Below are 26,973 nucleotides of genomic sequence, written 5' to 3' on the forward strand. Positions count from 1 at the left end.
GAGATCGAGATATATCTAGATGCAGCTCTATCTCCTTATCAGACTTTCATTCTTCTTATAAAGCATAGCCATTTATTGTATTCAGAAAGTTGTTTAACCAACACGCCACCAGCAGTGACTGTAGCCTTTTTGAATACTCTGAAATAAACTGCATTGGCAAGTAACTGTATAAAAAATAGAGGAAATTATGCTTAACTAATTTATAAAATAGCCATTTTGCTTTTTGGTTCATCACTTGATTCTTGTTTATTTTAACCTTTTGAAAAATGATGGTTTACTAATGCAAGTTCTCTGCACAGTAGCAATGCTGCTGTATCACAAATGACAGCAGGTAGTTATTTTCTGTGAGTTTGCTCTATCAGCAAGGTTCATTCCACCTTCCTTTCTTTGATCTCGAAGGCTTTTCCAGACGCAGAGATATAGGTCTCCTTCTGTATGTATCTACAGTCTATGCTCGGCTAGATATCCTGCCTTTGTTTTCCCAGCAACATGGTGACTAAGTAAATTTAAAACCTATTTTGTAGAAAATTATTTAAAATATTAGTGGGTCATAAAGAATTGAGTTGAACCATCTCTGAAAAATTTTACTGGTAAAATATTCAAGAGAAAAAATAACTTAGTCATCAGTCAGCTTTTTACCTTCCAAGCACTTGATTTGTGTTGTGCTTTCTTGGCTTCTATTTTAAAGCTGTGAAGAAAGGGCACAGTTAGAGAGTACTAGCTAAATGCCAAGTAGTATTTTACTAGTAAACTGGTGAAATAATAGCAGTTTGGACCTAGAACACATAAACCAAAATAGATTTGCATGAAAACTTTTAGAGGGATGGACAGCTAGAACAGCTACTCTATTAGGACTTGCCCGTTAAACTCTTTTGACTTCATTTTTCCCAGGCAAGGGAATGTACATCCTAGGTGCAATTCCTAGACATATGGTAGTAAAACACCTTCCCTCATAATACTGTGCACACCATAATTGTACAAACACGCACACCATATACTGTGGGGATCATCTTGATTCAGATGCCAATATGTGGAAAGGCCTTCCACTGTAGAAAAATTGTCCAAACTGTCTATTGAGTGAAAAATTGGTACAGCAGAAAGTGGGCATTAAAATTGATAGAACACAGTCCCTACAAGAATAATCTCTAGCGAGCTATAGAAATAGAGCCAATTAGCTAAATAACTGGAATGATGCTCAGTAGCACTTACTTATACAAGAATTTTTTTTTCAAATACAGCATTCTGCAAAGTATATCCTACTGGAGTCTGTATATATGTGAATGATTACATTCCAAAAAATGTTAATATTGTCTCCATAATATGCTTTCATATACACTTCAACTTGATTACCAAATATACAAAGCACAGAATCTTACTAAAAAATGGACCCAGAGGAAAAAAAAAGTTACAACTGAGATGTGACTGGAAAAAGTATGTTTATCTCCTTGCATTGCTTTATTTGTCCACTTAGCAGCCTAATGTATAACATGTTTAAATGCCCAGTGGAGATTTCATTGTCATATGCATTAGGAATTGATTTTTTATTTGCTATTGAAAATAAACATTTGATTCATTTGACATTAAATCATGTGGTATTTGACAAAAACCAAACTTGCTTCCCTTTAATTTTGTGTTTATTTTCCGTTTACCTTACAATAAAATAAATGGCTTTTCTGCTCCATTTTGCCACTTTCTGAGTGTGCTGTCTAGTATTTTATTGACAATTCTTTTTGTTAATTAAATACATATTCATACATTTTCAGAACAAATTCTCTATACTTTTGCAGTGGGCTGTGTATCTAAACTATATTTTTCTCTCTTGTCAGTAGGAACAGCCAGCCATAGGGGATGCAAAAAATGACAAAGCTGTATCAAACTTTGTTCTATATTTAAAAAAGGATTTTTTTCCAAACGAAACAGATGTACTGTACTAGACACCACTGTATAAACACCTAATGATACATGACTGGGGTCACCAAAATCGAACATTTTAAAAAAGCAAAGTACGTTCGACAGAAATTACCTTTGCTTACAAAAGCTTATTACATACAATCTGCATATTTTGGGGCCAAGAAATGTCCCCTCCCCAGAGGACTTTTACAAGTAAAGAAGAGAAAAAAACCTGATGAATTATTGACTGTGTCTCCAACACTCCTCTAAGAAGTGCACCACAGGCATTTCTATGGGTCTTTAAGCATTAGCTTGGGTTTCCAGTTTCTCCACGGACATAAAACTCCATCCCTTGGTGTCATCAAGCTAAAGCAAACATATAACAACAACAACAAAGTCTGCAGTCTTCACCATGAGGTTGAAGGAACCACCAGTGCCAAAAGCAATGTTACAGAGGACGAGGAAGTAGACAGCACGTGTAAGGTGGACTGAGCACTTGTTACTTTCCCTCCTGAAATGAAAAACAAAGTAATTAAGGAACAAATGATGCAAAAGGTTCTCAGTACATTTAGGTACTAGATTTTGCCCCAAACTTGTATTCTGTTACACTCAGCAAAAGCCTAACTTTTAGGCAATGGATTACCTTATGAGAACTCCTTTCACAAAATAGGTTCCTTATGCAGACATAAGGAAATTGGGGGTTTTATGATGATATCTACAGCAACTTACATGCTGAATTCTCATATTCAGTCTGCAAATGAATAGGAAATTCCAAAAGGCTATGTGGTTTTATACCTTAATCCTCAAAAAGTATTGGGATGCAGAAGATGCCCTGAGTCACAATCGCAGTGTTCTTCCTGGTACAAGGAATGAAAGCTAGCCCTTGATCTTGATGGCTGTCTGGAGGAAAAAGTGGTCTTTTGCCCAGTAGCCCAGTGATGCTTTTAGACCACTGCAGTCCCTTAAAAAACCATGCTAAGGGGCAATGTGCTATGGGCTGGTGCTGGCAACAGGTCACAGGATGGGAAGGGAACCAGACTGGGTTTCTTTGGAACACAGTTGTCCTAAGTGGAACTGATCTGTTGTGCATAGTCTAATAAAAAATATCAGGTTAGAGGGAATGAAAGACTTTGTGGCCTAGAGTTATGGGTCAAAAGACACATGAAACAAATATTCCATGGTGTCTTCTTCATTCTGATAATAGCACTGTAGTTTGTGACTAGACTAGAGCCGAAATTTTAGGTCCAGATTGAAGTTTCAGACTCACACCTTTTGGACAGTACTCCTTAAGGACTAAAAAGCCAATGTTTAGTAGAATCTTGAAGCGTTAGCAGGAAGTTAGAGTTAAGATGCCTCGTTGTGTTTAGGCAAAAGACACTGTTATTTTCTGACTGTTCTTGCCACTAATCCTTCCATCCCTTTCTTACCTGTGTAATACTGATACCTTAAAATCTTTCAACATATCCCAGTAACTGAAGAAATAGAAGCTAGGCATCATAATTTACTTCATGATAATACATTAATACTGTAATACGTTAATAATGTAATAAAGTAATATCTACTCAAGGGAGTCAATGGAACCTACAGAGAAATTCAGCTTATTCTAAAGCAGGCACACACACAGGGTTCAGCTGCCTAAATGCATGCCATTTAGCTGTGTTGGACAGTACACCTCTGGCTGGTGGTCCAGAATGATGTGCATATCCTCTAAGTCAGTCCCACACCATATCTGTCAGCTCTGTGCAAATGTTTGGGATACCTGAGGACGTCTCAGATGTCCTTATATGCCTACGTCTGAACATTTAAATTCAGAAGATCAGCTGAATTGCTGTCTACGCTCCACTGTCAGTCTGTTTGGATTACAATCCAGCTGACTATAATGCTATTTGAGACACCTAGTGCATGTGTAGACATCTACACCTCAATTAGGTTTCCAGATGTCATCCTAGAAAGGGAGAGGTTTCCTGTAAATCCTCTGCTTTGTTCTTCAGCCCCACATGGATGCCTCAGATACTCCTGAGCATCTCAAATATCGCTAGATACCTTTGTTTCAGCATAGAACTGAAGTCTCTGATTAATGATTTTATCTAATAGCTAGACAATTGTGAGAAATTTTTTCAGGTAGAGAATAATGGAGTTAATGAGCATTGGTATAACCACCACTATTCCAAATATAAGTGTAAGCTTACCTGAAAAAGATGGAACTCTGATCTGGGGACTCGCAGTGCCATCCCCTCCTTCACTGACTGCACACACCTCAATGATGTAGACACCAACATCAGGAAGAAGTACCACTGCAGAGGTTTTCTGTGTTTCTATAACCTGACTGTTGCTCTGGCCTTCTTGCCTAAATAATACCTATGGTCAAGAGAGTAGATAGTGGTCATAGTGTTCATTCAAGTTATATACCAGACATTTTGTGTAGATAATGCAGTTACTGAAATGTTAACTGTTTCATGCTTTCATTAAGGATTTCTTGACATTACATTTGAACAATCATCTGCTTTTACTCTCCCCTCCACCCAATGGCTTAAAAACATTAATAGTAAAGTATATTAGAAATTAATGAATGTGAAAGGACATTGATTATGATCCAGAGTGAAGATATAGCATTTTCCTTCTCCAGCATTAGGTGTTACAAAATTTTTTCTCCAAAATTTCTTCAAAATGCATTTTAGGTTCCATTTGATTAAAATTCTTATCCCCAAAATCATGTAAATATTCACATTTTTGGCTCAAGCACCCAACTTCAAATGTAAAGAAAATGCCCTAAATAATGTCCTTATTGTGTTTACCTTAGCTGGCTAATTCAACCGAGAATAGCTTAGATCTGTCCCTTCATCTCCTGTGAAACTCAGTATAAGCTTATGTTGTGTGGGAGGAAAACAAGTGAATACATAACTGTCTTTTTGGTACTTCTGCGTAACAATTTCTGTTCCCAGACAAAATTGAAAAGGTCAGAGAGGTGTAAAAAACCAAAGTAGTCAACTCAACTTTTTCAGAATCTGAACTATCCTGATAAAGGTTAGAGCAGTTTCTGGTTTATTAGAACCATTTTACCCTTTCTTGGTGATATTTCCTGATGTATTAGAGGGAATATCAGATTGTAGTCTATAGAAATGACTGTATATATGCTTCAACCCCCCCCCCTCCAAAATACTGAAATCATTCTGCTGTGATTTAAAAGATCGCAATGAATTCCACTGCTTTTGATGACTTATTATGTAAGAGTTAATCTGGATTTTACTCTTTAAAACTTCAAAACTTCAAATGCCAGATATTACCATCACTGATTGTTGAACATCACCAACACGATCACAAAACAAATAGAAATATTTGTGTTTCTGCTCCATAAAAATATTAATTTTAATGTCATTTTAAGATGCTTCATTCTTCTGCATTTCTCTAAATCCTACTGCAAACACAGTTAAATTGAAGTGTTAGTAGGAATTTCATTGCAGACTGGTCTTATTAATAGCCACTTCTGAGTCAGATATGATGAACTGATCCCCTCAGATAGCGCTTATTTAGTTTATAACCAGTAGTTGAAAATCACAACACAAAACTTTGGGACATTTTGCTCTTTTCAATTTTATTTATTGCTTTTCATGGTGATAACTGATTGCAGACAGTCTGTATAGCATACTTTACTAACAGAGAAAAAGAAGAAAGGGAAAAAAGCCAACAAGGAAGAGGAGTAGTCATTTGGAAGAGAGAAAGGTGAGCAAGGAATGGGAAGCACTGACCTTGTAACCCATCACATCAGATTCATTAGCTAGAGGTCTGACTGGCTCCCACCCAAGAGACACATGAGAGCCGTCCTGTATCCACATAATATTGCTTGGTGCTTGGCTGGGAGCTGAGGACAAAAAAACCATGTACATAAAAATATTTAATAGGTAGTTTCTTTAAAATCAAAAGAAAAATATTTCAATCTTTCATTACATTTACAACTGGTTGTGTAGCAGGCATCCAACACTAGCTGGAATTTTTAAAGGTTTTTTTTGCACTAGAATTGTCATTTAATAGATTGTGGTGTATTTACTCAGCCCACCCCATAAGCTCTACAGAGCTTATGAACTTGAACTTTTTTCTCTCCCTTTGTCAAAAATACCTCATTTTCTAGGAAGATAACCTTTGTTATGAATGCAAAGTCATATGAACTCATGTCTAAATATCAAAGCAAAGCCATGAATCAGACCTACACATGATTCCTGATTATTATACACTCTTATCAAAGGAAAACCCAAGAGGGCAGACATTGCTCCCTGACTTCTTCCTTTAAGCAAAGGTACTGAGATCACTTACGGGACTTCTTTGTTGCTGCACGCACAGCAGTGCTAGGTGGTCCATACCCTGCAGCGTTGTACGCCCTCACCGTTAGGTGATATAATGTGTTTCCTTCCAATCCTGTCAGGAGGATGGATGACTCATTTCCCTCAGTTTTGACCTTTTCTGCTGCTTCTTCCTGCTCCATGTCCTTCCAGTAACCAACCTGAGGAACAACCAACAAGCGACCAAATGAAGGATTAATATAGGCATCTAGGAAGCTCATGCTTCCAGATGCTCATACTTGTTACCTTGCGGGGAGTCTTTTTGCCATTTCTACCTTTTGTTGGATCATCAGGCCCTTTTAAACACATGGGATTTGCAGCCTAACCTCAGAGCTAAGCAATGCTTACTTCTCCAAAATGGCGAGACTCAGAAGATCATGGTATTACCTGAAGCACATTGAATTGCTGTGTACTGGCACAAGAAGATGTAACTACAAGATGGAAGAGCAGAGGATGAACATTGGCAGGGAGTCAAAAGTATTTCAGAGAATTCAAGGAGAGCTCATCCTCTGGTAGGTCACCAGAATACTACGCTGGAAAGCTCTGACCACATCAGTCAAGAAATGTTGTGAGCAATATTCCCTTTCTGTCTCTATGCAACTCAGAGCCACGAGATTTCTTATCAGTATAATGAACAGGAAATGACAGAACACCAAAGGAAATCTTTCATTCATCTGAAGAAATCTTATCTGAAGAAAAAGATGGAAGTGGATTCAGTTTTAGTTCTTGGATATAAACAGGTTTCTGGTAAATGCAATTTTGATAGTATGTTTATGCCCTTCCTTTTCAGACATAAACCCCCTAAATGATCTTTGGTGGGTTTTAGTCCATATTTCTGGTATCTGCACTGAGTTTATCATAATCTCAAACAGCTTATAGGGCTGAGCTAGGAATTTGACTAGTCTCTTTCCTCAGGCTTTGCAGGGCATGACTGGAAAAAAGCAGTACTGTCTCTGTTTAATGTATTTAGCTGACCTACACAAGTACGGTAATTCTCATGGGGCCCTATTTTCCCTAACGGGACATGTCACTAATGTGCCATTCAAAGACCTATATTCAGCTTACAATTATTCATGCTGAGACCTACTTGCATTTATTCCACATTTTGACCTTTTCTGTGAAGTTGGTTATTTCATAATAAGTTATTCATATTGTATCTGGATAATTTTTCCTCTGAGAAAAAGGTCATGGACAATACAGCACTCTTGTGAATGTATCCCAGAAAATGGTGATCCAAAAAAACTAAAGGGTTCATAGGAAAATAAGACCAATGAGTACAATGCTGACCTTTTATAATTGCACTAGGACTGCCATTTGAAAAAAAAGAAAAATCTAGAAAGGCCTGGCTGCAAATATATGCATTTGAGGTCATATCTTCACTTGTGTAAAGTTGCTCTGTTAACTTTGATCGAGGGTATATCAGTTGGTGTCAACTCAAAGTCTACTCTTTCAATTGTAAAATGCATGTAAATAACTTTTTTGTGTGCCTGCATTATCTCATGTTAAAATGCTGTTGCTTTAATTCTTAGGTTAATTACAGCTCGGATAGCAGATCTAGCTGTCATTACCACTTGTTGAAACAAGTGTGATTCACTGAAGTATTTTTGTTAGCTGAACGCTTAACCAACCCTGTTGGGATCTGAAGTGACATCTAGTAACATCTTTTTGGAAAGAAAAAAAAAAACACCCAACCACCATTTATTCACACACTAGGATCGAACCTGCAATGCTTATTATTTCTTGGGCAGTCAGATTCCTTTCATTTTACTTGCAATGTATCTTTACAAACTTGACACTACAGTGATGAGAGCCACACAGTTTTAAGCACTGTATGAACAGGTAGTGAGAGACAGCGTATGTCCTTGAGACCCTATCAGCCAGTTAATGAAGTCTGCTGAGGATCCAACGGAGAAGTGGTCAGAAAGGAAAAGTGACTGGTCCAAGGATACATAGGTGGACAGTAGCAGGGGTGAAAATGCATCTGAAGTAGTGAAATCCTGGTTCTAGAAAGCCAGGAACAAAATTATAAGTAGCTCAATAGCTCTTATCATTGTTTATTCATGGGGCACGCCATGTCTCATGTGAATGCAATGTACAAGGCAGTAGATAGCCCGCAGCTTTTGCACTGAGCTTTTGTTTAGTATAGAGAAGTTGTGAAAACCTGATTTTCCAAACCTTGGTGTTAGGACTACACAGATAATAAAACGTGATGAATGTGGAAGAAAGCTAGGAGCATAACTCAGCCCTTTTGATATTTTGCATGTGTTTGGAAATGCTCTCCACCACTGCTTATATGGCATTATCAGTTTGGGTACTAATTATATTTTGCACATTAAGTCTGCAAAAATAACCATGGTATGTTCCTTACCAGTTCTGCTGCACCACATGGCAAAGGTGTTCCCCCTTGGCAAAGAGGTATTCTTGGGGGAATGAATATACTGTATTAAGCACCAAAAGCATGAAATGCAGTTTGGCAATGCTTCTATTTCTGTTTCTCTTGTAGTTCAAAGCCCTTAAGTGTTTGGTCCCTGCTTTTAAAATTCCTCTTAAAGTTTTGCCATTTGAGTTTGGACTTTGATCTCAAAATATGCTTTTCTCTTTCTTTTGTAACACACACATCCATTTGTTGATGGCCAAATGAACTAAAAGAAAAAGTGGTTATAAAAAAAGAGAACTCCAATGATTGTTGACTGACGTTGATGGTGGGGGAACATACATTGATTTGAACTGAAATGAAGATACTGCTGATGTTCAAAAGTGTTGGACATATTTCTTAAAACAGAGGGCTTGTTTATTTACACTTCTATGTGTTTGAGGTTTTTTTTTTTTTAAGTCTTGCTATTTTCTGTAACCTTAATTTATACTGCTCAGAAGGGATTTACCATACTTGGAGTAGGTTTTCATTAATATATGAATATTGATATAGCATGAAGCATAAATCACAAAAGAGTAGCCCATATTTGAAAAATGAAAGAAAAAGGTGGGGAAAAAAGTATTTGGTCAATTTAATGCATTATTGTTTGTGAGGTTTTAAATTTTTGCTGGGCTTTCTGTTGTTTTTCATTTAGCTAAAGAATAACAAGTTTTGATATCTGATTCCTAGAAACCCATCTCTTTGAGCTGGAGAGAACGCAATAATGATATTTGAACAACCAGATAGAGGAGATGCAGGAATGTGCAACCTGCATTGTCCTGACTGTGGGTTAAGAAGTCGTTAAAAGTACATTATCACGTTAAAAATCTGTTTCTGTCTAAAATTTTTCTACCTCTAATACTTACAGACCACTTCCTTGAAGTTTTAGGTTACAAGATATCTTAAATAATTTTAGTCTTTTTCCCAAGTTGGTTTCTAGGGTGTGCATGCTTTGGTATAAATTAATCTGATCTAATTGCAGGCTGCTTTCTCTAAAATCAGTAAAGTCAGAGTTATTGTCTGGATAGTCTTTCTGTTGACCAGAGAGAATTAAAGCTACAAATTGTCCATATCAAGTAAGATCCTAAATTAGGTAGGATGAATCAAAGTGGGCAAAACACACAAACTTTCCTGGGCTCTCTGACTATTTACCAACATCAACAGTACTGACATAACTGAAAAAGAACTCGAAGAGATCTCAGAGTACAGAAAGTGCCAGGGGAGAAAAAGCAGTGAGCTGGAAGAACTGCTGCTAGCCCTGAAAAAAACCCCAACAAACCACACCATGATTCAGATTTCATAAAAACTGCTTTAATTGTCATTATCAGAAAGTCTATCAGTGCCTTGAACTGGTACATGGAAGTCACGCAACTGTTAGTGCAATGGTAGAACCAAGCACTTAGGACAGAAGAGGTGCTTTGTGTATTGTCTCAAGACATTGGTGTGACTGTCCTTCAGAACAAGGTGAGAGGTTCTTGCAAAAAGGTCAATCAACCTCAGTTCCTTCCCTCTCACCAAAACAATTGCTGACTGAAAAGAAGAAAGAAAACACTGCTCAGTACTCCTAGGTTCTGGAGTCTCCTCTGGAGTAGCTTGCATCCTCTACCTCTTTCCTCAGGTACTCTCTTCTCACACATAGCCCTGCATACACATGGGATAAAAACTGATATTGTAACTCAACCTTGAGGACTATCATCAAATATCTAGTCATATCTTCTTATGAAAAATCAATAATTATCTAGGTTTCTGATTGTAGGTAACAGAAAGCTAGTAGTCTTGCAACTAGCCATTCATGATGCAGCCATTGCAAAGGGTATAGCTCTCCTGAGGCCCTCATGAGAGATCTAGGGTGTGATCCATGTGTTAAGGACTTAAACAGCAGTAGTACTGCTCTGCTATAAACTCCTGCTTATAGTCTTTAGAATTTTAGAGGGGTTTGAATCAGCATATGAGTAACTTTGTAGGCAAAACTGACTCATATATAAACCCATTCAGTTGCTAATTTTGTGTTCGGGAAAATTCATTCATTCCAAAAGTGAAGTCTGATGAATTGATATTCAGGCTGGTGAAACACCAGTTCCTTTTTTTTTCTGTTTTGCTTTACCAGCCTCTGGTAGAAACATCCATATGCTCTTTCTAAATTACTTCAAGATATACTTTACTAAATCAGAAAAAAAAAAAAAAAGCCAGTACCATGTAGACATAATTTTCTGTACCGCTGTAAAAACAGATAAAGTATGTCTAAGAAACAGCAAAAACTTGAATAGTTCTCTTTGAAAAGACAGAATGCGATATAAACAAGTTATTATGTCAAGTAATCCTCTCTGAAAATAGCATTCAAAATTTTCTGTCTTTTGTATTTCTTTGTTGCAAGTTGATCTTTTGATTAGGTTAGTCAAGCTCTGATCCCTTGTGGGAATTCCAGTGAAAGAGACATGAGCTTTGTGATCTATACTTAAGTATTAGCCTTGGTTTTCTGGAAAAGAAAAAAGAAAACAAAAATATCTTTTCTTCCAGCCAGTAATTCTTTTGCTTTCCCTTCCCTACGAGTAGTGAGTGACAAAGAAAATATTGCCTAGGGCTGAAATAGATTTTATAACCTTCAGGTTATGGATTCTAAAGAATAAGTGTGAACCATGCACTATATTTTTCTACCGTTCTGACAAAGTTTTCAAGCTACTTCTACTTTATCAGAGTGGCATATATTTAGTAAGGCATATATTTAGTAAGGTCGGGCGGACAGCTGACAAACCTGTACTGAAGTCAGGAATAATATGTGCTTTGGAAGATGCAAATGAGTACAGCAAACCTTGCATAAAACTCATGTGACATAACAGTTAATACTGCCTTTCAGGGATGACAATGTGAAATTGCACAAGTTATTTTGCCTTTCATTACTCCTTAGTACAAAGTGCAAACAGGACCGGAGTGAAAGTGTGTCACTGTGAACTTGTCCATATGCAGTAAATATTCTGTCACTTTTGTTGATTAGAGCCCAAACACTCAAATGCTAAAAAAATAGCTCACCCTTTTATAATGCTGTTGCTAAAAGGCCAGGAAATGTGAAGACCATGTAGGTGGTTGTCACTGCTGTGGTGACCACAGGCAGAATACAAATTGAGACACGAAAACAGAGTGGCTAGTCAGATTATTTTGCATTCAACTTGAATTGAAGGCGACATTTTACTTGTGGTCCACAATAATTCTACATTAGGAAATAATTGTTAAAAAAAAAAGATAAATCATTCATCTTTTTATCAAAGTCACTGGATATCTGTACATTATGTATTTGCTATTTGTGAATTAAGGGAGTACTACAGGCTATGTTCTGCACTGTACTACATATGAAAAAATGTTCAGAATCAGTCTTCAAATTAAAACAGAAGCTGAAGAAAGTGAATCATATAGAAAGCATAAAGTTGCTCTGTACTTTTTGGGTTTTTTTTGGGGGCGGGGGGGATTAGCCCCAGTGTCTTGCTATAGAGATTCTTTTTGTGCTGAGGGGATGCTTTAAAGAGAAACTGTCAGTATGTTAGCAAAATTGGACTGATAGTGTGGACTTAGTGTTCCTAAGTGAATACTGTAATGTACTCACTGTACTGATCCTATAAGTCATTATCTCCTTTTTGATGAAATCCTTCCCAAAAATGGACCTGAAAAGATCTAGCAATACCGTCCTCGGATTGTGTTCAGTCCTGCTGAATTATGCAGGAGAGCAGCATTTACTCTTCTGTTTATTGAGTAAGGGCTGCCCTGATCATAATTCTTCCTGGGAATAAGGACAGAAAAGAGCAAACTACTCCCTGAAAGATTTATCTGTCAGAAAGCAGGCAGAGAAATTCTGGCTAAATGAAAGAAGAGGGAAAAGGTGGGAGGGGAAGAAAAAAAGCACCCTCCTCTCTCCAGGTAAAGTTATACCTCAAAAGGCTCCTCTAATTGCCTCATGGGACCAGGTAGAAAGGAGCAGTGAGGTATTTTTATATTTCAGTCTTTTGTTCTGTCAACTGCAGGTCCCTGGCTTGAAATATTTATTCTGCAATCTTCATGCTAGAATCCTAAAATTGGTGTACAGCACAGTGAGGAGCGAAATTATTATATAAGGTTCAATGTTAATAACCCCTGCTGTATCAATACAATTTCCAAATTCATTCCTAGGAAGTCCCTGAAAGACATAGAATAGGTGAGTGTTACTGTTGGGGTCAGAGTAGGCTGAACTCCTAAGGTCTAAACACTTTCCAAGTCAGGAAGACCACCTCTGGTAGAAAAAGTACCCACTGTCCTATCTGTAACAACCATCTATTGCTAGGACACATCTGTAGAGCTGAGGGAAGTCTCGTGTGACAAGCAGGTAAATGCAAAATACATTCAAGTTATGAAAGAATAAGTTTCTAGGGAAACAATTTTCAATTTTAGAAAGAAAATCTATTTTTCATTTTAAAATATGTAAAACAAAGTTAATAGAACATTTTGAGAATCAATGTGATCAGTGGAATGAGGATAAGAGTAAAAATAGTAGGTGTAATTTAAAAGACGTCAAGATATCTGAGAAGGAGTAACAAAACAGCCACCTTTCTGAAGAGAAAAAGACAGGGTGCAGCGAGTAAGTTATTTCAGAGGATAAAAGGCTGGCCTGGAAATTGAAGACAAAGGTTAGTAGCAAGTGGAACACTTCAATGCAGAGAGGGATAGCATCTGCAAGGTGAATAGCAACTCTATCAGATACAGTTTTGTTCTTTTTATATATAGCAGTTCTAAAGGTAAAATGGTTAGATATCACCTTTGCCGTATGAAGCAAGCCATCTGCAAAGGGGTAAAAACACGTTTAACGTAAGGAAGGAGTGGAGATAAAGTACCATGAGAGAGAACTGACAGAGGGTTTGCAGAGTTCAGTGTGGGGACGTATATGGGAAAGAGACCTGGACAAATGAGACACCCGAGCGGACATGCCATAGCCACAGCCTGCTTGGACTGTGCTGGATAGCAATACAGGAGTATCTAAGTATCAAGAGGCTACAGCAATCAGGTAAAAAAAAATGTTAACTGTTTGTGTCTAAGCTGTGGGGTAAATGTGCTGTGCTGGTCATGGCTGTCCAGCCTGAGGCTGTATTGGAGAGCGTGGTGGCTGTGGTGCTGCCTGGGCGCCAATGGTTTCTTCCTAAGGCCACCAGTGATGGTCACCAGCCCCCAGGTCTTGTCTGCACATGCTGCCAGGGAAACACTACGCGCTAGCAGATCACAAGATGTCTTTAGACATCCGTATGATTGGTATCTAGCTCAGATGTACATTTACCCTCTTTTCATTGTTATTGTAGAGATTCAGGAAAGAGTCAGCGGTCTCTAAAAGACTAAAGCAGGTCAAACAACCTGCACCCCCAAAACTAGTAAATTGAGTCTAGCTGAGTTATTTCATGAGGATCGGCATAGTGAACCACAAGGTCAGGATGGGTCGTGGTGGCCCCAAAGGGTAGGTTTAGTCCTAGATCTGATCTGCTCCTGGAGGTTTGGATTGTAAACTGGATCTAAAGCTACAACTGGATCCAAAAGTGTGAGAAGGCCTGTGGCAGGGCTGGTTCTCTTTCCCAGGTAAGGAAAGGCTGTCTCTAAGCAGAGCTTTATTTGTGGGCTGTGCAGCTGCTGCTTTCTCTCCTGACACCCCCCTTCCATGACGTGCCCAGCAGATGTCCTGTGACCACGGCCGGAGGACACCACGCGGCTCGCAGGGGCTCTTCCCTTTCTCCCTGTTGATTGCTCTCAGTAAATAACAAGTTTGAACTGGTCACTTAGAGCTGGAAACAGCCAATACCTCCTCTTCCCCAGCCTGTGAAAGAGGCATGCTGGGTCACTTGCAGTGCTTTCAGCTCTTTCTGAAGTGTCAAAGAGATGTTAGAAGAACTGGTGTTGAACAGTTTTCAAGCACAAATAAATAAAAGATGCTCTGGTGCTACAGCTGTGACCGTTGTTCTACAGCTAGTCGTATGTATGTTAAACCAAGCATAATTTCTATTGAAGTTTCACTACTGCACTTGTTAATAGAATGCAACGCTGGCAAAAGCAACAAGACTTCTCATTATGATATTCTGTGTTCATACCTCAAATCCCTGTGGTCTTCCTAGACTTTCTTTAATATGTTTCCACGCAACAAGAATCTCTGATACAGACAAACTCGTAGCTTTGACATCGATGGGAGCAGCAGTGGGTTCTGTATTAAGAAAAATTGAAACAATAAACCTCCACTGTAACAGCTTGTATTTATCAAAAACACTCCATCTGAAACTGTCATTTACTTCCTTTATTCTACCTTAATACTCACAGGAAGGTATGACACTTATGGGGAACATGAAAAACTGAACAAGATGAAAAGATTATTATTGTTGTATTTCTTTATTTGTGTCATGCTACATCAATATCTCATCACTGATGATGGGCGCAGCAAACTGTGACAGAATCTCTTGTCTATGATTTTTTCAAAAAAACTTTAATATTTGTAAATGCCCCCCTCCCCCCCTTCATAGCTCTTGATCAGCCTAACTCCAGCAGTAAATGGAGCATTCATTCTCTTCCTGGATTTTTAGTGCCATTCTGTCAGCTCAGGATGAGCAATGTCTTGCTAGGGTGTTCAGTCAGTCCTGCTCCAGGGCTGTACCAAGTAAAAAGGGATACCCAGAGCTGTAGTGAAATGCTACATAAAAGAAATTTTTAGGACTATGTTATTATGTCCTTGAAGTTGCAAGCACCAGTGTTCGGGGCATGCCACCTTCTCTCTGCTGTGAAGCGTTTACTGTTTTAGGCCTGGGATGCACATTTTTCTAAAGAAGGCATTAAAACCTAGGTTCGTCCCTCTGATTACCTGTGTTGTTAGCATTGGCCCTATGTCCGTGTTTCTATCTCCATGCTATTCATAGGACACTGCAGTCCTGGCCTCCTGATTATCTGGAGCAGAGGACCCTCCCTGCCTTCCAACCAGGGCAGGTGTCCTTCAGGGCTGCTGGGGTATGGCCAGGGTGCACACTGGAGGTTTAGGGCTGCAGCATGCTTTACCTGCCCGACAGGGTTGCCACAGGTGTGCTTTACTTTGCACTTTCGTATCATTGAACACTTTGCAGAGGTCCAGCTTCCTTCAGTGGTTGGGAAGTTGGGTATATGTACATAGAGATTTACCATGACCGGTCGTTGAGCATACCACCAATTTGTATCACCAGTCAGCGCACTGGGAGTGAAAAGTGTCCAAAAAAATTGTCACATATCAAACTGAGACATGAGTTAAGGAAAACTTTTGGATCTTTTGCTTTATTACCTGGATATTATTGAAAATTTGCTTAATTTTTTGAATTGAATTTAAGCTGCGGAGACAAGGCTTGAACACAGACAGTGAAGCACATAGTAGTGGCATTTCTCCACCATTCTTGTGCAGTCACTTGCTCAGCAAAAAGGTAAGTTCACATTCCCCTGCAGCCACAGAGCCTGCGATTTCTTCCTTGGCCTAATGTTCCTCATTACTTTTCTAATGTGTTGATCTGCTCTTGAAGGGCAGGCAGAGGTCTTGGCTTTTATGTTACAGGGAGGCACATCAAAGAGCTTTCTAAAAAATTTTTTTTTTTTGTGGCTCATTTAATAGGGTTACAGAAAAGGACTTTCCTTACGGAGCAGCCTGAGTTAAAATGATACATTTTTCTCAGTGATCACACTGCCTTAGTAAGATGCCTAATATCAGACTTGACTCATTAGCTCCCCTCCTTTCTCTGATCATATTGTAGGCATTGTTCTGGCACTCCTGCCCTACACCTTGTCTCTGCCATGGCTTGTATGAATTTTTCATCCTTTTTGATGTCAGATTTTTAATGTTTGCAGCCCTTTTTGATCTTTTTTATTTACTTCTAACAAAAAGAAGCATTTCTGATGTGATGCAAAAAGGTGTTCGCCAACAATGAGTATTACTAATAAGCATAAAATATGTATGGAACTTTTCAGGTGACAAAAAATAAAAAAAGGGTATCTCCAGGAATAAGTGAAATGATCGTCTGAATTCAATACTGAAAGAATTGTGCTATGAAGAAATATATTCCTCATAATTTGATTTCCTGTTCAATAGTTACACCCTGCTTTCTATTTTATGTACAACTAAGATTTGTGTGTCAAAAGCTATTTTCTAGTTTTTGTATTATTGAAGCAATTACTTTGTTGTCAGAAAAGATTGCAGTGGGATAAATAATTTGAGATGTACACAAAATGTTGGTTGGCAGCCTTTACACTTTCTATAAATGTAGAAATCATTTCCTCTTCACAGCATTCACTAGGGGTGGTTTATGTATTGCTCAGAATAGAAACACAGAATATTTTCTGATATTTTAAAAAATTGTTTTCAACAAATGGAGTGGAAAGTTTGGATTTTTTTATGTGAAGAAAATGCATTTCTTACATATCCAGAAATTATTCACTGCAGTTTCACTGGTATTAGATATAGAGAATGTAAGTGTTCAGCAAAAGAACAGAAATTACATATTTAGGAATAAGGTATATTAAGACTGTCTGAAAGTTTATAGAGACTAAACAGCATTTTTTATTGATTCAGATAAGATGAGGACCATATAATTTCTGGTGATATAATACAGTCTGTGGTTCACTCCAATGTCATGCTTTATTCTGTGTGTCTAAAACTAATGGTAAGTTTGACAGGTTCATTAGGTTTTTCTATAATGGTCACTGATGTTATAATCATATTCTTTTCTTAATATCTTGGCATTATGCTAAACCTATAGGTGTCTGCCTGAGGTCATACTGCTTGAAAAAAAAAGGGCCAACATCATCTTTAATGGTCCCTTTAATACTCCCTGATTGAATTAAAGGTGCAGCATGGCAAGTTCTCAAAAGGCTGTGTGCAGTGTCTATGAAACAATGTCTTTCCATGTGCTGCAATCACACTTTAAGGAAACATATTCAATCTAGGTAGATCTTTGGGATGGCTATAACAAAGCAGGAAAAGGAATTACACTAATTGCATTGATCTAATGTTCAGAGAGGGATAATCCTGAATTTTGATACTGGCAAGTAAGAGAAAGAAGAGTTATTTGCTAGCCCTCATTGTGTTCTCCCTATTTATGACCGTAAACTGATCTGTTTTTCTGAAATATTAATCCTGAAAGATTTCCACGTGATCTAACTGGAAAAACAAGTCCAAGGGCCTATTCATGTTTATGTTGTTTTAACTCTCCTGTGGAACAGAGTCTCAGTCAGGACTCCTCATCCAGTCACTTAAAATCCATTCACTTCTCGTTTTGACTCCAGAAAGGATTTTTACACACTTCCCTAATTCAAAATCTGAGCTCTCATTTGAAGCTAAGAACCTCAGCCTGAGGCAGTTCCACATAGCTGAGATTTTGAGACTTCGGCTAGAACCCGTGACTGTGATAATTCCTTTCTGTGGAAAAATCCGCAAAAGAGATCTGTCAGAAAGAAAAATCACAAGCAGTAATCCCTCTTGTGACAACCTGTAGGTAAAGAAAATGGTAGCATTTGCTCCCTTGCTGGAAATAGCCACAGGGACTATCTTCCAAACCAGGGGATCACCAGTAAACTGTTTCCATTCCTGAGAAAAACCAAGAGACATTATGCTCAGCTCCATCTCTCAGCCTGTTTGATGTGTGTCCCTGGTTTGGAAACACCACTAGATCTGTGGTGGCATGGCTGCCTGCAGGGTAAGTCCTTCTCCAGAATCTTGTGCTAGAAAGGAAAAAGATGTCCGATTTCCAAAACACCAAAAATGAGGTGACTGATTGTTTCCTGGAGATCCCCTCAGACTTTTCCTCAAGTCCTTTCTATTTTCACCTTCTCTCTGACCGGTGTCTTTGCAGAGGGCTTTAAAACAGAGAAAAAATAGAAGGGTGAGGAAATGAGCGAGCAGTGAGGCAGTGATCAGGCCGGCAGTGCTGAACTCTGCCCTGGACCTCTTTTGTTTAGTGGTGAAATACTCTTGTCAGGCAGAACTTCTGAAGCCTACCCCTGTAACGCTGGTCTCCTGCGCACTTACTCACAGTATACATCCTGCTGTAGCTCTCCCTTCTCCACGGAATAACCCAGATTTACTACACAGTGGAGTGTCACGTGGGAGTAAGGAGCTGTCTTATTCCATGAAGGCTTTACCAGCATGTTACCTACACACAGCTTGCTCACCTTGGCACGTGAGTAGAAGTTGGACAAGTGGACTGATAAAACTCAGGCTTTGTTAGATTAAAAGTTCAGAGGAGCGTTGCCATCTTCATGAATATAAATGGTTCATTTCCACCAAGTGATGTGGCAGCCAGAGTTATCCTCAGCATGTGAGGAGGGGATGTGCCTATTATCTTGACTGCACATCTGACTTGCTATGGGGGCTAGTGGCATTAATCAAAGAAATGCTTAATAAACTTTTACATGTCATTTTGTTCTGTAAAAAAAACATGGAGAGAGCTCTAGCTGAACTTTTAAAGGATCTCTCCAGATGGATCAGCTGGAAGAAACAGGAAATCCACTGTAGTTTACAGCTAATATGCCAATTTATTAATTTTCAGGTTCACCTAAACCCCAAGTAGCTCAGCTTTAGCTATGAAATGAACCACAGGACTTCACTTCATGAATGTAAGATTTTAATTAAAGACATGGAGGCTGTAATTAAAAGTGCGTAATTGCATATTCTTTCCTCTAAATTAAAAGGGTAGTTTATTTGTTTGTTTAAATAAGTGCTCAGGGTGAAAAGCGAGGGGAGATGGGCCTAACCAGAACAATCCTTCACTCTGCAGTGTCTTGTTTAATATCCCATCATCCACTAGCTGGCCTGTTGCAAAACTTCTTAAAGTTATGAAGGAATAAAATCGCAAAGGCTGTTATATGGCCCTTTCAGATAACTGAGAGCTTTGGATCTCCATTGGCTCAATGAATTAGTACAAATCCATACAAAGCAAGAACAAAAGCTCTGTGCAGTATGATTACATCTTGTATGTATTACAGAAGTGTATCTGGGGTCCCTCAGGAGGTTTTAAACAGCAAGACTGAGAGTCTTTAGGCTTTACCTTGTACTGCTCAGGGCTCTCTATTTCATATCTAGAAGTTTTTAGTAGTATTCACTACACTGTTTATCAAAATTATAGAACTTTCAAACTTTGTGAAGATAATTTTGTCAGGTGCCTGAAGGAGAAGATAGATACTGAAATTAACAGAACTGATTCTGTATCATCCATTGTGGCCATCATTTAAAAAAACCTTTATAAAAAGACCTAACTCATCTTGAAACCAGTTGGGTTCCCTCTTTCTCCCAGAAGCTTATTTCTATTTCCTTTTATATTCTCACCTATCTCCACACTACATGTATTCTAATTCATATTTATTCTTGTGCTGATAGGCTGTGTCTATACTTGCAAACTAAACAGGGACAGAGAGACAAGACACCAGCCTGAGCATGGACATATAGTTGTCCATAGCATTAAACAGTTTGCATGATTTGTGGTGAAATAATGATTCTGGCCAGTTAGTACCGCCCTAAAATCTGTCCAGGAATACGCTGGTGCCTGGCTAGGGATGTTCCCAGGAGGTGTATGGAGGCAGCCACCATCTGGAGAGTGACAGATATGAACTCCTTTTGGCCAGATGGCTTCAAGGATAAAGAATGGCTGGCTTGTTTTATTTTCTAAAAAAAAAAAAATAAAGTATGTAGCATCATTGTCCTTTACCTTTACAAGCTCTTCACTATCCCTAATAATTTACCTGATTTGCAGACAGTGTCTTATCCAAAATCAGCTTTTTTTTTACTAAGACAAAAGAAACAAGCTCCTCTAGTTTCTACTAATTTCCTGGGTATATTTTAGTGGGTACATCTCTAGATCCTCAGATGTAATGTATTGCGTTATAAATGTACCATTTCTTCTACTTCAGGTAGATTTTACACCTTTGGCTCAGAGACACTCCAAAACACTTCCATTTGTACTCTCAACTGTTAATTTCAGCTTATTAAACAATTTCCTGCTATTTAATGATGACTTGTTCCACTGTTATTTGTTATGATCAACTTTTCTGTAGTGTTTTAATTATTCATCAAAACAAGTCTATAGTACCGTTATTTCTTCTTATTTAGTTGGTACTGGAAAAAGAATGCTAATTATCACAGCTGGAACACAAGGCCATTAGTTGTATTTACTATCCAAACTACTCTGAGCAGCTAAATTCTCTCATAAGTAACAGTGTCCTATAATATTTATTTAAAATTAGAAAGGTCTTTCTCAGCATCCAAATTGATCAGGGCAATCAGCAACTGATCTCTAGTTCAACTCCCAGTTTCTTCAATTGCTCTTTTCTGAAAAGACATGGTACCCAAGGATATTCCATTTTATCCCACATTGGTTTTGTATTTCCTGATATGTTATCACATCACCAGCATGTATGACATCCAACCATTTTTATTTTTATTTTTATTATTTTTTATATTTTTAAATTTTTTTTTATTTTGTCTTTCCTATGTAGCTCATACTTTGTCTAGTCATGCTTGCTAAAAGAAGCCTACCTGGCCATCATTCTTACCAGTATAGCCTTTTCCATCTTCTTGCAATCATACCTGTATGCTCACATATTTCCTTTTCCATTGCTATATTTCTGATTTTCCCAGTTTTCCTCTTTCAGTGAATTAAAACTACACTTAGAGATTGCATATGATTTTCCTGAGACTGAAAGCTTGTATTAGTAGTCTTGGCATTCTTAGCCCCTCAGTATTTAAGCAGAATGTAGTCATCAAGAAAAATCTCCAAAGAATATATAAATCTTAAAACAAACAGTGCTTAACTCTGCTTTTGTTCATTGGGGTTTTTTTACAATATCTTGTGCCTTTACCATTTGTATTCTCTGTGGATTAAAATCATCTGTTCCTGCACTGAAGTTCAGTGCTTTGTTTCAGTATGTTCTTGCATGAATCTGATATCATTGTTTTCCTGGCAGAAAGTGCAGTCAGAAGATTTCTCCCTGCTCTCTTCATGCTCCTTTTCAGTCCCAGGCCTGCACATTGCAATCTTTTTTTTCTGGCAGGCAGCCTAAATTGCTGTGCTTTCTATGTGCTCTGGTGTCTCTTTCTCTTATTAAAGGGTTCCTGTATGAAAGGTTTGGGCTTGTCTTTCCCTGGTGCTGGAACATGTCTATTGTGTCATTCTGCTCTGCCTTCTTATTGAAGATAATTGTGCATCTTTTTTTCTGTCCTGCATCTTCTGTGTATCAGTCTCATTCCCTCTTCAGAACAGGTCCCTGGCTGTCATCATCCTTTTACTTCACTAAAACATCTGGCCTCTCTTCTTCTCTCCTTGATTGCTTGCTTTCTTCCTTTCCTAAGGTCTCCAGGAAAGAATCCTCCTTCAAACTTTTTTACTGCATTAGGCCATCTTTTCCAGAGGGTCACATTTGCTTTTTTTCCTCCTGGGTTATCCAGCTAGTTTTGTACAACCTTTTTATCTCCATTCTATTCTCTATTCTTCTATTACATTTATCTGCATCTTTAAATCCTGGATAGTCTCTCTCATGAGCTGTATCCTGCTGATGTTTCCTATGAAGTCAAAAGGCCAATGAAGAAGAAGAAACATCTTAAAACATCTATAACCAGTCAGGCTTTTTCCCCGCTTCAACTTTAGGTTATCACCATCGATTCCTCAGTAACCATTGGTATCATATTATCTCCTAAACATTTGACTTAGAGATAGAGATAAAAGGATTAGCCCCTCTACTAACTTATGAAAAAGCAGTCAGTGTTTTGCTCGTGTTTTCTGAGATTTACTCAGAAGGTCATTTTTTAAGCCTTTTGCCTCAGTCGGAGAGAGACTTTATGTAATCAGAGGGCAGTCAGTTGTGTTCACAGAGGGGAACATCCTACTCAATACCACCCGCCAAGCTGCTGGCCTAGGCACAACTCCGAGTCACCACGAATGGGCTCTGAATGTAGATCAGAGAGGACACAATATGCAGTCACAGACATAGGGAAAAGAGAGAGATGCATTCATTCTTAGCAACTGGGAAATTTCTTCCCTGTCCAGAACCTGTCCTATGCAAACTCTTGTTTATTAACTGTATGCTTAGCAGAGGCAACAGGTTTTAGACTTCCTTAGACACATTTGTTATGCCAGTAAACAGTTGTAGATCCATCTGTAGATGTCGGAAATCCTTTAATATGTAACATAAAGTTTCCTTAACTTTTAATAATTTTATCCTAGGCCTTTATTCTAGATGTTTGTAGAGCAATGAATTGAGTGTGTGATGAAAAGCAAGTAAGCTAAGGGTTTGCTAGATCAGCCCTAGGACCATAACATATTGTACTGTCAATCTTTATTTAATATCTCCTCTTCTGTAGAAATCCTCGAGAAAATGTGCCTTCAGTTGTTTAGCTCCTTAAGTGTGAAAATCCATGCCTCTTCCAGAACTGGTTCCCCCTTTTTGTATAGCCAGCTGAAATGTCTATTGTCCTCAGTCTCCATATTGCCCAGAACTTAGCTGTAATAAACGGGTTTGTTATTCCTTTAAATTTTCAGTATATTACCTAGGGTTTTTCTGGAGAAAAGTTTTTTATAAATTAATTTTGCACTGTATTGTCACAGCTTCCCATATTTTTTCCTTAATTATTATAAGTCTTTTAAAGTATTTAGCCCCATAGAATTCCTCTTACCAAAGGAAAGTCTAATGTACAGACACATGCAGAGACTGAATTAGCAAAGCTATGATGGGTAGGTACTTTCAAATAACTGAATTATAATCAGAAAAATTGGTTTCTAGAGATAGTGTCTGGGAGCAGAGAGAAAGTTAATTTTAATAATTCTATTACGATAATTTGTAAAGTTCATAATTTAAAAGATATGTTAGAAAAATTGATTTATATGTTACTGATTTTTCCATTTCCACTCTTGTCCAAATAACAAGCAAAGGACTACTTATTACAACTCAACATTCAGCCTTTGTTAAAAAAGCTTTTGCTCTTTAAAAAAAAAAAAATCCCTTAACATTTTGCCTGCCTTACCTTACAAAATTCTATTTTTATTGAACTTTCTGATTAGAGTATGAAATTGTTAAATAACAAAAACATCACCATCGGTCTCACAGTATCATTTTCTATTGAGGAAAACAGAAGTCAACTATAAAATTTCCAAGTTGTACTGTCAATTTTTACATTTTAAAATGAAATTGTTTTTATAATAATATGAATACTTGGTAATGTTGATCCAAACAGTGGAACACAAATTACTGGAACTGCTTTTAGCAAAAACAGCATTTCCAACCTCTGTAATTACTGTGAGAGAATAGTAGTAGATAATCTCTGCTATATCATGGCTCCAAAATTACACATCAATTGTGGGCAAATATGGAAAAGCATTTAATGTTTTCCAGCTTCACATGAAATACCATTATCTTCACACTACATTTGTGTACAGATAGTAAGAAATTCCTCCCATCTGTACTAGGACTATACTTATTTTGTTCTCCTAACAGGAGACAGTGGGATAACTCAAAGGTAGTATAGTAAAGTAGAACTGAAGTATATGACTTCCAGTAACGGAGCTGCTCAAAATATTCCCATGGATAACATTTATTTACCTTTTGTGTGTATGGAAATTTCTATACATTGGCTCCTGTCAATACAGAACACCTTCTTTTACTAGTACAAATTAGTCTTTTTTTTTCCCCAAAACATTGTTCAGAGTTGACATAGAAATTTTCGAGAAATATTTTTCATTTGTTCTTCTGAACTATTCCTATAATTCACATTGAATATTTGGACTTTAACATAAATTCAGAACTTTTATAGTAATGAACTAAAAAAGAAAAAAATAATAGAAAAAAATAATAAAAATAAGAACAAAATTGCATTCTGTGCACTTTTAGTATCCATTAACTAGGAAAGGAATATTCATAAATGAATTTATTTAGACTTTGAGCTGCTGTCTGATTAACCCATCAAAAAAATATCAAGAAACTCAGAACATTAGAAAATATCAGCCTTTCTTTGATCCTTGTTAGAGCAGCCCAGCTTGAAGTTAAGGCTACAGAGTTCATGTTAGGGATGAACCTTCATTAAAAGAGATTTTTTTGGTTAGCACTGATGTGACTTGAAGTCTATTCCTAAACTTTGTAACTTGCTTTCTAGGTAACTTCAGCAAGTTTAATGTTACTTAGCACTTCTGGAAAGAATTTTGAAATTTAAGATTGAAAAAGCATGGTATAGTAGGACACATGATATAAAAATAGCTTAATATAGTTCATAATATACAAGTTAATCTCATGTTCAACTGACCTCCTTCAGCTGAGCAGATGACCACAATAGGGCTGAAGGGACCATCACCTTTGTTGTTGTAAACACCAACTTTCACCTCAAAAGGAGTCAGAGGTGGCACACTTTCATCTCTGTAGATGAACTTCGAGGCATCTGAAGATGTCACCATTTTTTCCTTCCAGCCACGTGTTCCATTGGGTCTGAAGGCTACGATATATCCAAATCCTTCTCCATTCTGAAACTCTTCTGACACTGGCTAAAAAATAAAGTTCAGGTAATAATCAGATGTGGTTTTGCTAATTAAGAAAGCAGTCACTCAGTGGCTGATCATAATCTGGCTGCTTGTGTGAGGGTGATCCCTGACAGTTGCATTATAGGATTTTAGTTATCATGCCTGTGAACACATAGGGACAATTGCTTCTCAAGCGGAACCTTGTAAGAGAGTTTCTTCACCTAATAACCATAGTTAGGTTACTGTCCTAGGACTCAATAAGCTGTTCAGCTCAGAAAGATTTTTTGTTCTGTGTCTCCCACTTTGTGGTTAATGCTTTAACCAGTGGTCTATTAGTGGAATAGCCCCTTCCAGTGACCTTGTTAAAATTATAGAGCAATATATTGTTAAGGGCTCCTAAAATATGATGTGACACTTACTACAGCGGGACTCTCTTGGGTTTTAGGTGCCAGCCTGTCTGATTTCTGTATCCAAATGGGGTGTCAAGTCTTAGGGATTTAAGTCTAGGGTTCAATTTGAGACTTAGGGTATAATGTAATAAATCTAGTTGTTCTAACTCTCACACTGACTCTTGGTAAAAAAAAATAAATCTCATTTGCTGTTCTATGCTCAGAGGATCTGTGAAATTAGCCACTTAAATGGGGACACATCTGCATAAGCAGGCAGTCAGCAAAGGGATTTGTCTGTTCAGAGGCTGAGCACTGTAAAAGCTAGATCTTACATGTCCAATTCAAGGAATGGAAATTTTCATGCTAATTTACTGCCTACACATTTCTTATAAAGTCAATGGACTAGTTTAGGAACTAGGTTATGTTTAACAACTGTCAGCATATTAGGCCTATGGAAAATGCCCCAAAAAAAGAGTGTCTAAATTCCCTCTCTTGAGGTGTCCATCCTAGATCTGCAACTAACGAACATGTGAATCAGAACAGGGGCACAGGAGACACCAAATCTTCTCCCCTCCACATTGCAAGTGAACATCTCATCACCAGGCACCTCACTTGCAGACACCATTTTCTACCCATCCTTCTGAAGCTGTGCACTATGCATCCATGAAAAGAAAAAATCATGACTCCAAAGGCAGAGGAGGCAAAAACAAGACAGACTTTGTAATCTAGTGAGTTGAGCTGGAAAGGAGGATCCTTGCATCTCTTTGCAATACTTATGGAGTTGGCAGTAGACAGTCACTATAAAAAAAGCCAGAAATACATGAGGAGTAGCAGACCCCTTGGATTTCACTGCAAATGCTAAATACACAGTCTGTGAATGAAAGTTATGTGAATAAAATTTTGTTTGAAACTGCTGAGTATAATTCAGGACCCTAGGTGGGTTAGTCTTTTCCTGAATTCCCAGATATCCATATACCATCTCAGTATGTCTTCAGACTTCAAAGTACTTTGTTGAATTCCCATTGCCTGTGTAAGACTTTTTTGGATCCTGCAAAAGCACAGACTGACCATGCTGGAGCTATGGTAACTTACACTATGGTTGTGCCTTATGGAAATGCAGTGGCTACAGCAGACAGCACAGTAGTCTGTAGTCAGTTGTTGGAGTGTTATCCAATGCACTAGGATTAGTTCTTTAGCAGAAATTTCAACACTTACTTTTAATTGCATGTTTTTTTGTGGTTTGTTCTATCTTTTTACCATTTCTTGAAGAGACAGTGACTATAAGTAGAAATGGTAGCAATCTTTCAAACAATTAAAAAATGTAAATATGACCACTTCACAATTTATATTCAATACAGATGAAAAGCCATGATGTTTTTGTAATCTTAATTTGATTAATGACTTCACGCAGTTTAAGAGGCATGTGAAACAGTAGTGTGCTGACAGTATTAACACTA

At 37.9% G+C, this 26,973-nt stretch overlaps 1 protein-coding gene across 1 annotated transcript in view; it reads right to left on the reverse strand.

Moving 5' to 3' along the window:
• Window positions 1–1,859: 1,859 nt before the first annotated feature.
• CNTN5 (contactin 5) overlaps window positions 1,860–26,973 on the reverse strand; it is a 248,719-nt gene continuing 223,605 nt past the window's right edge. The window contains exons 17-22 of the mRNA XM_010578200.1: window positions 24,917–25,151; window positions 14,727–14,836; window positions 6,199–6,385; window positions 5,637–5,749; window positions 4,080–4,248; window positions 1,860–2,401 (exon numbers count right to left, since the gene is read on the reverse strand). Of these exons, the coding sequence (XP_010576502.1) occupies window positions 2,298–2,401; window positions 4,080–4,248; window positions 5,637–5,749; window positions 6,199–6,385; window positions 14,727–14,836; window positions 24,917–25,151 (918 nt within the window). The 3' untranslated portion in view covers window positions 1,860–2,297. The remainder of the gene's footprint in view (window positions 2,402–4,079; window positions 4,249–5,636; window positions 5,750–6,198; window positions 6,386–14,726; window positions 14,837–24,916; window positions 25,152–26,973) is intronic.

The sequence above is a fragment of the Haliaeetus leucocephalus genome, unplaced genomic scaffold, assembly GCF_000737465.1.
Source record: "Haliaeetus leucocephalus isolate CR32 unplaced genomic scaffold, Haliaeetus_leucocephalus-4.0 Scaffold616, whole genome shotgun sequence".
Taxonomy (NCBI): Eukaryota; Metazoa; Chordata; class Aves; order Accipitriformes; family Accipitridae; genus Haliaeetus; species Haliaeetus leucocephalus.